At 39.5% G+C, this 13,037-nt stretch overlaps 1 protein-coding gene across 1 annotated transcript; it reads left to right on the forward strand.

Moving 5' to 3' along the window:
• Positions 1 to 527: 527 nt before the first annotated feature.
• Positions 528 to 4,418, forward strand: LOC140792232 (probable polygalacturonase At3g15720). Its single transcript, XM_073143088.1, has 10 exons — positions 528 to 602; positions 1,744 to 1,761; positions 2,150 to 2,269; positions 2,457 to 2,588; positions 2,716 to 2,862; positions 3,150 to 3,357; positions 3,538 to 3,619; positions 3,774 to 3,882; positions 3,994 to 4,110; positions 4,191 to 4,418. The coding sequence occupies exons 1-10, from the start codon at positions 528 to 530 to the stop codon at positions 4,416 to 4,418; spliced, it is 1,236 nt and encodes a 411-aa protein (XP_072999189.1).
• The last annotated feature ends 8,619 nt before the right edge of the window (positions 4,419 to 13,037 follow it).

Below are 13,037 nucleotides of genomic sequence, written 5' to 3' on the forward strand. Positions count from 1 at the left end.
AAATGAGTCCAATTTAAGTCATGTAAATCTCTAAGGTAAGTCTAATTAGATCATATAAGTTCTTAAAGTAAATTCTAGTTTGAGTCATATAAGCTTTTATGGCTAGTCCTAGTAAAACTAATTGTACCCAACCTTAATATATAGGAGTGGTTGGGCTCCTTGTTTTCAATCATCTAAGCATTGAGAAATTATTTTAGCCTAAGTTTATCTTAGAAGTAAGAGTAAGATAATCTGGGAGTAAAAGTACATTAATCTTTCTTCCTCCACCAACCATCATTCACCCTACCGAAGTGTAGATTCCTTTGTTGTGGATCAACTCTAATTGGTCTATAACCAAAAAGAAATGTTTCCAATTAAAAGACCAAAAAGTTAATTCCTAGAGTTGATGGTTTGTTCAAACTATTACTAAGGAAAAATGCTTACAAGCTAGGGTTCCCACGTGATTATGGTGTTTTAGCAACTTTTACTATCTTTGATCTCTCTCCGTACATATTATGGAAGGCGACTGAGTATGAGTCCTTTTAAACATGGTGAGAATGGCACAGGAGCGTAGTAACCCATTTGGACGGGTTAAAATTAGTTCAAATGGAAGTCTTCATTCGGTGGGTGTTGAGTGTTTTGTATTAGTTCGAATGATCATCACAGCTTAAACTCGAGTCAATTTTTTTTAAATGGCTTTTGTATTAGGGATTACTTTTTTTTAGGAAAACCTATTTTTGCTCGGAAAAGCTATCTCTAAACCTCAATTGTGTTTTCTTTGTGCAATAATTATTATGTCTGTATTAACTTGTTCTTCAGCGAGTGGTGAGTGAGAAATCATTCGGTATCTCGCCATTCATATTGAGTAATGATCGTACTGTTTGTTGACACTTACCTTTTCTTTATCCCGACTTTTAGTGTCAAATTTTACCTTTTCTTCACCCCGACTTTCAGTGTCAAAATTGCATCCAGACACCGAAATTCAGAAAAGATAAATGAATCCTAAAGCATTGTCATTTCATCACAGAAAGATCATCTTTGAGAAAGACACAAAGATCATTTCTGAATTATAAAAATATAATATGAGATGGCCAAATTATTTGATGGTTTGTTCCTATTAAGTTAAACTTAATTCAGGGTTGTGATCTGATATTCTTTTTAGAAAGTGGGTCCTCAATTTACAAAAAAGGAAAGGATAAGGTTTTAGTTGTAATATATATAGTCAAAACCAAAATATAGGGTGTACATCTTTTATAATTTTATCTTAAAAAGGTAACATGTATCCCAATATAGTAGATGTAATTTGGGACTTTCCTTTGAATTTTATGCTCTTTTTGTTTCTTATATTTTATCTCTCCATATTCTTAATATTGTAATTGGATCTTCTAAGTGAGGATCGGATGGAACCTATGAGTCTCGCTATGGCTTGTAATGCCCATAATTCATCTCAATGAGCTGGAGTTTGAAAAAGAAGGAAATTTCCACGTTACTCCAGGGGGATCTATACTCAATTCTATCTCAAAAAAGACCCATTATTTTGTGTGGCAAGGGTAACCTAGAAACGGCAAGTTATAAGCCACTGACATACAGTTTCACTAAAAACAGAAGAAGATTCATTAGCGCGCGATCTAATATATATCACACTTAATGCATGATAATATACCATACACCATTCTGATTTCTTGTATTTATCGTGTACCAATCTAACATATATAGAGTCGGAAAATTCATTATTTAATAGTTGAATCTTTACTGCTTTCTCAGATAAGACGAGAGAAAGAGGTAAGTAGTCATTGAGACAATTTTTTTAGTATCTAACAGAAATGTACGTACGTGTATATACTATATACGTTAACTATTATATATATTCATGCATCTTGGCAAATCAGAATAGAATAAATGCTTGGGTTCTATACATACAAACCAGCGTTGAGGACTCTCTTCCCCACAATGAGACCATCGGCAAATTAAGTCCAATTTTCGAGATAATTTGAGCCCGTTTGTTCTGCAAAGCAAGGCATGGTATGCGCTCGATTGATCGAACAACTTCCAAGAGCGAGGGATAGATATATGCATCTCGATCTGATCTGCATGCTTTTTAATTCCTTCTCACTTTAGTACGTACCATCATTTTATTATTGTTTTTGGTGATTGTATTTCCGTTTCTCAGACGATAGCAGGAGTGATTGGGCTGTGGTTCGCATTGGCCGTTCAATTGGCTACTAGTGAAACTACTTACGATGTGCTTGCCTTTAAGGCAGTTGGCGATGGCGAGACAAACGACACACAGGTATCCTCTCTCTCTCTCTCTCTCTCTCTCTCTCTCTCTCTCTCTCTCTCTCTCTCTCTCTCTCCATAACTTACATATTTGCAATTAGCCATTGCACGACCAAATGAAAGTTTTTGACAATGGCACGTACAATGGCAAACTATAGATATATATAGTTTGCTTATGCTGTATGTGTATGTTATTGAAGGCATTCTTGAAGACATGGGAAGCAGCTTGTGCAGATCCCAGATATTCAACATTCCTCGTTCCTGCAGGAAGAACGTTTTTGTTGAGCCGAATATTGTTTTATGGTCCTTGTAAATCGGGAATTCACTTCCAGGTAACATGTATATATATATATATATATATAGTTTCTGTCTTTCTGATGAAAATTGCATACGTACATAAGTGCATTTAATTAATTAACATAGCATGAACTAATTAATTAGTATATATTATAAATGCAGTTGAGTGGAAACATTGTAGCGCCTAACAGCATATGGACGACGGAAACAACCAACTTGGTTGCATTCTTTGGTGTTAACAGCCTGACGGTTGATGGGGGTGGCCAGATCGATGGCCGAGGCGCCATATGGTGGGAGTGTGTGAAAAACGTACGTACGTATTAAAATTGACTAATTTTATCTATCCTCCACTCCACGAGTATTTCTTTATATACAAAGGTTAATTATATATTAATTACTTACAACCTTATACTCTTAGCTGATTTGCTTCCCTGGCCTTCTCTTCCACAGGGTTGTAACCGGCCTTATGTAAGTATATATACATCTCCTACTCCGGCTCCTACAAATTATTAAGTAATGCAACATGTACTACATATATATTGCTAGCTCGATCTTAATTACTGCACGTACGTATGCATGAACGGGTACCGTGTTAGATACTGCAATTCTTGGGGTGCAACGATCTCACGGTGAAAGGGATACACTTGACGAACGGCCCAAGTAAGCACATGACTTTCTACCACTGCATTAGGGTGCATGTGAGCGGGGTCACAGTAACTGCACCGGGTAATAGCCCCAACACCGATGGTTTTCTTGTGTCCGCGTCCCAGTATGTGGAGATCACCGCCTGCAGTATTGGGACTGGTATGTATACTATTCATTAAGAAGTTACACAAGTTAGATCCGTTACTACTAGCTTCACCACTATAACGCACATTATAGCAAGGCAATGTAGGCGATAGCTAATTTTGGATGAGAAATGTAGATGATCAGTTGATTCATCTTTATATCTTGGAAACTAAACCATTGTGATGATGATCGCAGGAGATGATTGCATAGCGATTGGACCAGGTAGCTCGAAGGTTAACATCAGCCGAATCACATGTGGGCCTGGTCATGGCATTAGGTATACATATACATACATATATATATATATATATATATATATATATATATATATATATATATATATATATATATATATATACATCCGCCTTTCACTTGAGAAGTTAATTTGAGAAATGATGATTAATTTTCTCCATCCATCTTTCATAACATAGTGTTGGAAGCCTTGGAAAAGATGGTTCAACAGCACTGGTAGAACAAATTTTCGTCTCTGATTGCAATATTTTTCAGGCCTTGACTGGCACAAGGATCAAGACATGGCAGGTATATATATATGAGTTCATATATGTATCGCCATTTGAATGAAACAATCAACCAAATATGCATGAGGCATTCATATATATTTTGATGTCCTAGATCTATTAATTTGTACAGGGAGGGAAGGGTTATGCGAGGAATATCGTGTTCCAGCACATTAATATGACATCAGTGCAAATTCCCATAGATATTGATCAATTCTATTGTCCTCAAGCAGCAGGTTGCCGGAGCAGGGTACGTAATTAACCAAGATTAGATGAATTTGTATGACACGAACAATATTGGGAAGAATAAACAGTGAATACTTAACACAGGCTGACGCGGTGGAAATAAGCGACGTGCAGTTCGTGGACATACATGGGACATCCTCTAGCGAGGTGGCGATCGACATTCAATGCAGCCACAGCGTACCATGCAGGGGCATCACTCTCAACGACATCACTCTCAAACAAGATGGGAAGAAAGCTCCCGCAACGTCCAACATCACCAATGCCTATGGCACCACAATTGGAACAGTCATCCCACCTGTCCACTTCGCCTAATTAATTAATTTATGCATCCATTTCAAAAACCAATACTAGTACCTCAACTTAGTGAAACTTATTGATCAATTATCTGTTGATTTAGCCTGAATAAGATGGGCTACCATCGTCTATTCATGCCTTGCCTCTATTTTATTCTTTATCCTCTTCGGGAAGGTTAATTAATCATCCTATTAAATGTAGGTTTTGTACTTCAGCATACTACTACTATTACTGACCTATTCATTTAAATTGAAATTCAGATTATAATGAAAATTAGGGAGGGGGTTGACCCACTCAAAGACTTTCTTAGTGAAGGCAAAGGACGCTAAGCTATTTGCTTTAGTATTGTTGTTTCTGCTTGTAAAGCCTACATTTAGAGAGATTTTGAGATAAGATTAGGGAGCATTCCCTAACAATAGGTTCGATCGCCCATTCTACACTGACTTGGCTTGAGTCCGTTACCATACCAACCAGCTTCTGACTGTATGAAAATAACCAAACATTTTTTAACCCGTTACCATACTACTACTATTAATATTACTACTAATAATAATTTACATTTAAATAAGATTTGTTTTAATTAAAGATACATTAGAAATCTCACTACAAGAATTACTATATTTGATAACAACTTTTACTAACAAATTAGAATAATTGTAAGTATAAAAGTCATATAGTAGGAAAATTAAATTTATAGCTACATCTTTACTCTAGTACTATATTTAGACATAATAGTCTATAGAAAATAAAGAGCAATGTACAAAGAAATGTGTTACTATCCGGCTTAATGACGTTGCAAACAAAACTGAAGATCAGTCCTGGTTCCTATCTAGGGCAAAATTTTCGAGGAGAACTGCGGATGATCTAGCTGTCCAATAGATCTAAAACATTGATAAGTTGTTCCTCTTGAAGTAAGGGATCCAACGCAATTGAAATCACCTTGATCGGATGTGTAGATCAGAAGTTATAAGGGAAATACTGACCATTGATCAGGTGGTGGCGTGATGGACGTGATTAATAGAAGAGGAAATAATGGTTAGGTATTGGGGGAGACAATGATAACGAGGGTGGGGTAGAGCATTAAGCTAGACGAACGGGAAGAGGGTGGACTGATCCTTGAGAGGCAAGAGGGCACAGTCAGATTGAAGGAGAAAGGAGACGATGTCCAATGATGGATGTCGTTGGAGGAAGGAGATAGAGGTATGGGAAAGAAAACTTCAATAATTTATCAATAATGTTCAATTAGGTTGCCTTACATATATTTAGAGGCTAACATAACAAGCAAAATTATCGAAAGATAACCCTAGGACAATACAATTCGCTGATCGTATTCGAACGCGGGTCAAACGCATTCGAACGCACTAAATACGTTTTCTATATTTACGAACATATGCAGGCATTCGAACAGCGCGTTCGATTGTGATTGCCAAAAATCTTTAATCTTCTAAAACAAAAGTTATTTCCAAACAAAAGTCAAGTTCAAGCCATATCTAGCTGAATCGTAACAAAATGTTGCTATTACACTTGTTTTCATAACAAAACTTTATATTTTTAACAAGATCTATGTATGCTACTATTTATTCTTATATGACATCCATTATATCCTTTTAGTGATGATTTACAAATATACTATTTTGATACACTTAGTTAGAGTCTTTTCTTATTGTATTAGTTATTTATTTTCATTGGACTCCCGCCGATTGCGTTCGAACGCACAAAAGGCATTCTCTATCGATGCAGACTTGATGCAAATGTTCGAACGTGCCAGACCACGTCCGAACGCGCATTTCGTGTTCTCTATTTTTACAAACTTGATGCAGGCATTCGTAAAGGCATTCACTTCCGCGTTTGAACGCAACCTACAGGAAATTTAGTTTAATGAAAATAAATAACTAATGCAATAAGAAAAGACTCTAACTAAGTGTATCAGCCCACCATGCTTCCCCCACCTTGTTCTCAAGGTGTAAAGTCGAGGAAACGCTCCACAATATCCATCTCCAACTCCCAAGTCGCCTCATCGGATGGCTTGCCAAGCCACTCGACTAGAATCTCCATCTCTAATTTGGTACCATGACGTCGTCGGTGTCTAGCAAGTACACGAACTAGCTCTACGATCTCTGTCTCCTCCAATGGCTCTGGTAGAACTGCTCCAATGACCTCATAATCTCTAATGCGCTCTCTCAGCATGAAACATGGAAGACAGGATGCACTCTCGACCCCTCCGGCAGCTCCAAATAATATGCAACCGGATCGATATGCTCTAACACTCAAAACGGACCAAAGTAGCAATTTGCTAACTTTTGGTTATGCATCAAATGCAAGGTCACCTGTTGATACAATTGTACCCTCACAAACAACCAACTACTAATGTCGAACTCCTGCTCCACTCCTGATGGCTACGATCATAAACTTGTTTCATGCAATTTTGAGCAGTTTAAGATGGGCACGTAACCTCCTTAATGTGATGTCTCTATCCATCAATGCTAAGTCCACCTTCATCCGATCTGTAGATGCCACTGGATCATAAGCATGTAATGTTAGAGTCGTGCTCCCATACACCACCTCAAATCGAGTCATGCCAATGATAAGAACTCCAACCATCATCTCAGTATCTCTCCAACAAAGCACCTCAAGTACTGCTTAATGCCTCGATTGACCACCTCGATTTAGCCGTCCGTCTATGGATGGTAGGCTGAACTAAAGTTCAATCGAGTCCCCTATAATCTAAAAAACTTCATCCAAAAGTTGCTCATAAATACACGATCACGATCTGAGACAATCGTGCATGGCATGTCATGTAATCGAGCAACATCTCTAACAAAAATTCTAGCCACTAACTTGGCTAAAAATGGATGTGATAATGCAGAAAAGTGTGCATACTTGCTCAATCTATCAACCACCATAAAAATAACGGAATAACCAAGAAGCTGAAGAAGAAAAAGAAGAGAGAAAGAAGAGAGAAGAAAGAAGAAGAAGAAGAAGAAGAAGAAGAAGAAGAAGAAGAGAAGAGAAGAAGAAGGGAAGGAGGGGCGCTTGGCCAATGGGGAGGGGCTCAGCCGCTGCTGGCCAGCCAGTGGCCGGCCTCTCGCCGGCGGCTCAGCTCCAACGAGCTTAAGCCCAAGTGAGAGAAATAAAGAAAGAGAGAGAGAGAGAGAAGAATGAAGAGGAGAATGAGGAGGCTCACCACCAGTAGCATGGCGGCAATGGCGGTGGGTTAACAGTGGTAATAGTGAGAGAGAGAGAGAGAGAGTTTGAGGGAAAGAATAGAGTGAGAGAGAGACTGAAAGAGAGAGAGAGAGTAGAGAGAAGAAAAAGAGAGCGAGAGGTGGTGGGGAGGAGGGTTCCGATTACGGTAGAATATCTACTAAATATTTTCCCTCGGCTATGTGGGCTGCTTTCCTGCAATTGATCCAGATCTTGAAGAGGACGTTTCATTCTTATCAGTGGTATCAAAGCCCAGAAGACCTCGGACATCCATTAATAGTGGAGACAAGGAAGATGGCATCATCAAGGAGATCAATGGAGGGCACACCAACAGTGGAAGACTTAATCGACGAAAATCCTAACCGAGAGGCCGAGCACCTTGGTGCAGCCATGGTAGGACTGAGTCAACCAACGCCTGTGGGTGTGAGCATAGGTTTGGTGGATGAACATAGGGGCATGTTCCAAACGTTGCTGTAGCTGGTGGATGCAATGCAGAATGATCATAATGCCTTGAAGGAATACGTCATGAACCGGTTGGCTTCATCATCTCCTCGAAGAAGATCGGTGCCGCAAGAAGGACCAACGGTGGAACCACACTGAACTGACACTCCATAGGTTGAGGTACGACATGTTAATGTCAATGAGCCATTTTTACCTATTCCTACACAACATCCCCCACCTCCGGTATACAACCCGAGGCCGGCGGTGGTGAAACTTGAGAGGCGCGCGGCACCTGTGTGCTTCGTCGGCGAAGAAGATTAAAACTTTGATGATTATGTCGATCCCTTTGGAGATGGTGTTGGATATGTTCGAGGATTTCGAGGAGAGCAGCAACCGTAGTGGTTCAGACCTGAACCAAGGATCTTTCGCGAGCTCAACAATGCTATCCGAGGGAGAATTGCATGCTTGGACTTTCCAAAATTACAAGGCGGGGATTCGACAGATTGGTTGTTTCAAGTGCAGCAGTATTTTGATTGTCAAGGGACAGCGAAGGACGCAAAGGTGACGATGGCAAGCTTTCACCTCTAGGGAACGGCGTTGCATTGGTACTGATTGGCCGTGCGAGGTGGAGGATTTATCGACTGGGCAAAATTATATAGAAGGATTACAAGTAGATTTAGGATAGCGGTATATGAAGATTTTGCTGCCGCATTGAGCAAAATGGTTCAAAGGACAACCGTGTCGGAGTGCCAAGCAGAATTCGAAAAAGTTAGTAGTCAGTGTGAGCTACTTTAGCCCGAACTGACATTGATGAGCATTTTTATTTCAGGGTTGTAGGAGGAGATCCAGGCGGACATTCATGCTCTCTGTCCTACCACTCTTGAGGAGGCCTTCAAGAAGGCCTTGAGGATGGAGCAAAAGCACAAGGCTCTGAAAATGACAACGAAGGCAAGTTGGGGCAGCCAAGAGGGCAATTTGTGCCGAGAACGCTGGTTGGAAATTCTGCGGGTGCAAAGGCAGCGGTTGCTAGTGCAGGGGCACAACCACCTTTGATACCCTATTTCGATGTTAGAGGAGGTTCAAGAACTCTCATTCTAACTCTCACACCTGCCCAAGTGGAGGAGCGAAGGGCAAAGCGGCTTTTCTTTCGATGCGATGAACGTTTCAGCCCCGGTCATCAGTGTTCCAAACCAATCGTGAGTGTTATAACAACCCAGAATTTTAAAACATAAATAAATAAAATAAATAGAAATATATATAGTTTAGATAATGAGGAATTTTACTTTATCTTTTATATTTTAGGAATTTTATTAAATTAAATTAAATTTTTAGATATATCTTTAAGATATTTGAATTCATATTCTAATAGGACTCTTATTATATTTTTTTTCAATTATAAAAGGGGGGGCCTAGAAGAAAACCCTAGAAAGATTTTTAGGAAAGAAATTAGGCAGTACTAAAAAAAGAGAGAAAAAGAGATTATTCTTGAGGAAGATTAGAGAGAAAAAAAAAGAATAGAAAATAGAGGGAAAAAGATTTTATCATACCAAAGAGAAGACAATCATGGAGCACTTTGGAATTCGTGCAGATTACGATTAGGATGCGAAAATCAAATTATTTTGAATGGAGCGATCAAGGCAAGTTCCCACTCATATTTTCTTAAATTTTTATTATATAAAAATAGAATTGATGAATTATAAATATCTTTATGTTTATTCTTATTCTATTTAATTTTATAAGATAAGAAACTTTACAATATGATGATGTTCGTTATTTTAAGGATTTTCAATAAAGAATTAGAAATGTTAAGATTTTGCATTTTATAGAAAATTCGTATTTATCATTCTTGGAAAAAAAAGAGATTTTATTGTTTATTATTTTTCATATTTCAAAATATTTATTTTTATTGTAGAAAATAAGAAATAAATTAAGAATATTTCAATTTATATGGATTTCGAATTTCTGAAAATAATTAATATCTATTTCTATTGTAGAAAATAAGATATAAATTAGGATTACTTCAATTTAAAGGAATTTCGGATTTGTAAAAAAATATTTATTATTATATTTATTTTCAGAAAATAATAGAGGAGATCTTTATGCTAATATATTTTGGTATAGAAGATAGTTTAATCAGATATTGAGTTGTACCATTATTTTATATTTGTATTTCATTGTGTATACGATAATTGGTATAATACAGGTGAGATTATAGTGTACTCTTGTATTAGTTGTTTAGTTGTACCTTGATGGTTTGTTGTGGCTTTAGTGGGTCCTGCCAGATTAATCAGTGGTCTAGTGTATATTATTGTGGACTTGGATATTCATATATTAACAGGTTTATTTGGTTGATAGTATGTTTTATTTGGTATTGAATTATGTGAGCATGGATATGTTAGCAGGTAGTATTTGAGGATGTCATGATTGTACGTGCACAAGAGAGTATGTGCGTGACGGGCCCCGCCCGACCTGTCGCGTGCGCCGCACGTGCCGTGTGGGCGTGCACTTGCCTATGCTGGGCGGGGGCGTTACACAATGGATACAAGTCCACAATGATGTCATGTCCTTGCTGTGTATACCGACCCGGCAACACAAGCTCTCCGTCTTAAGCTTCGTGCCATCTCCAATAGCAACATCAAACCTCGTGGTCGGTTTAGCATCCAAATCTAATCCTCTCACTAATCTCTCGTCTAGAAATTGTGTGTACTCCCGGAATCGATGAGAATGTGCATACAATGTAACGAGTTTGTCTACCCATAATGTCATCGGCGCAGAAGTACCCGAATATACAGGCATCAATATTTTAGCTTGGATATCTTCCTCCACGCCCTCCTCATGGACCTCCTCTAAACACTCTCCATCACCAACAACATCATCATCCTCCTCGAGACCGTTGATGAGCATCACACTCCCGATCGGTTTGGAACACCGATGACCGGGGGTGAAACGTTCATCGTATCAAAAGCAAAGGCCCTTCGCTCTTTGCTCCTCCACCTAGGCAAGTGTGAGAGTTCGAACGGGGGGTCTTGTGCCTCCTCTAATGTCGGAAGAAGGTCTCAAAGGTAGTGGTGGTCTAGTACTAGCAGTCGCTTTCTTTGAACCTACAAAATTTCCAACCAGCGTTCTAGGTGCAAATCAACCATCTCGGTTGCCCCAACTTATTTTTGCTGCCATCTTGAGAGCCTTAAGTTTTTGCTCAACTTATTTTTGCTGCCATCTTGAGAGCCTTAAGTTTTTGCTCCATCCTTACGGCCTTTTCAAAGGCCTCCTCAAGAGTGGAAGGACAATGAGCACAAACATCTGCCTGTATCTCGTCCCGTAACCCTAAAATTAATATGCTCATCAATGTCGGTTCGGGCCAAGGTGGCTCACAACGACTACTAACTCTTTCAAATTCTGCTTGCTACTTAAATACGGTCGTCTTTTGAACCATCTTGCTTAATGTGGCAGCAAAATCTTCATATGCCGCTATCCCAAATCTGTGTGTAATCCTCCTACAAAAGTCAGCCCATTCGGTAAATCCTCCACCATGAATAATCGACCTATACCAATGCAATGCCATTCCTTGGAGGTGGAACCTTGCCATCTGGACCTTTGTGTCCTCTACTATCCCTTGACAATCAAAGTATTGTTCAATTTCAAATGCTCAATCCGTTGGATCACCGCCTTGGAATTTTGGAAAGTCCAAGCATGCGGTTCTCCCCCGAATAGCATTGTCGAGTTCGCAAAAGATCCTTGGTTTAGGTTTGAACCTTTGTGCATGTTGATCTCCTTCTCTAAATCCTCGAGTATGTCCATCACCATCTCCGAAGTGATCAACCTCATCCTCAAAGTGCCAATCCTCTGCATTGACGAAGCGCAATGATGCCGAATGCCTCTTAGGTTCCACTACCATCGGTCTTGGGTTTTGTATCGAGGGTGGGAGATGATGTATATGCATAGGTAAATGAGGATCATTGACACTCACATGTCACACTTGGACCTGTGGGGTATCGATTCGATGTGTTCCCACTGCTGGTCCTTCTTGATGCATCGATCGTCATCGAGGACATGACAAAGCCGATCAGTTCATGACATATTCCTTTAAATCATTATGATCCTTTTGCATTGCGTCAACGCTATGCAGCAATGTTTGGAACATGCCTAAGTTCATCTGCCAAGCCCATATTCACACCCATGGACGTTGGTTGACTCAGTCCTATCGTGGTCGCTCTAAAGGAATTAGCCTCATAGTTAGGGTTATCGTGGGTTGATTCTTCCCTTGTCGGTGTTGAAATAACCCCTAGACACACGTATGTATCTAAACACTAGGCAATGATATTTTTCGTTTGCTTAAGTAAACATTGGACGAAATATTAAAAACGAAAGCAGAGATGTACGCCAAGATTTTAACGTGGAAAAACCCAAACGGGAAAAAACCACGGATCCAAACTCGAATCAAAACCAATCACTAGAATAGTAGCAGTTACAAGACTGACTCACAAAACAACCCATCGATCCAAACGACTTTGTTCCTCTCAGTCTTGCTCGCTAGAACCCACGATTCACTACTTCTCGTGATTGAAGTCCAATCTCAGTAACCCTCGAGATTGATCTTTCGTCTAGATAGCCCTTAAGACGAAAGATTAAGATTTGTATATGAGAAGAGCCTTGTTAGTTGAAGAACCGATGTAGCCTCCAAAAAGTCTCCTTGAATAATCTTCTTCAACACCCTCAAGTTAGGGCAACACTATCCTTATATATCATCTCCAAGATAGAGCCAAATCCAAGTTATATTCGTACTCACGAAAATCCAATAAATTGCAAACTTCATAAGTGCGTTCGAACGCGGCCCGTGTGCGTTCGAACGGCCTGACTTGATCTCAGGTGCGTTCGAACGGGCCCAAGTGCGTTCGAACGCAATAGCTTGAATTCTTCAGGTTGCGTTCGAACGCGTTTGTGAACGCTGCTCTCGGTCTGTGTGAACGCAGTGCCCGCGTTCGAACGCGTTTG

Source organism: Typha latifolia, chromosome 7 (assembly GCF_019914945.1).
Source record: "Typha latifolia isolate L0001 chromosome 7, TyphaL0001v2, whole genome shotgun sequence".
Classification (NCBI taxonomy): Eukaryota; Viridiplantae; Streptophyta; class Magnoliopsida; order Poales; family Typhaceae; genus Typha; species Typha latifolia.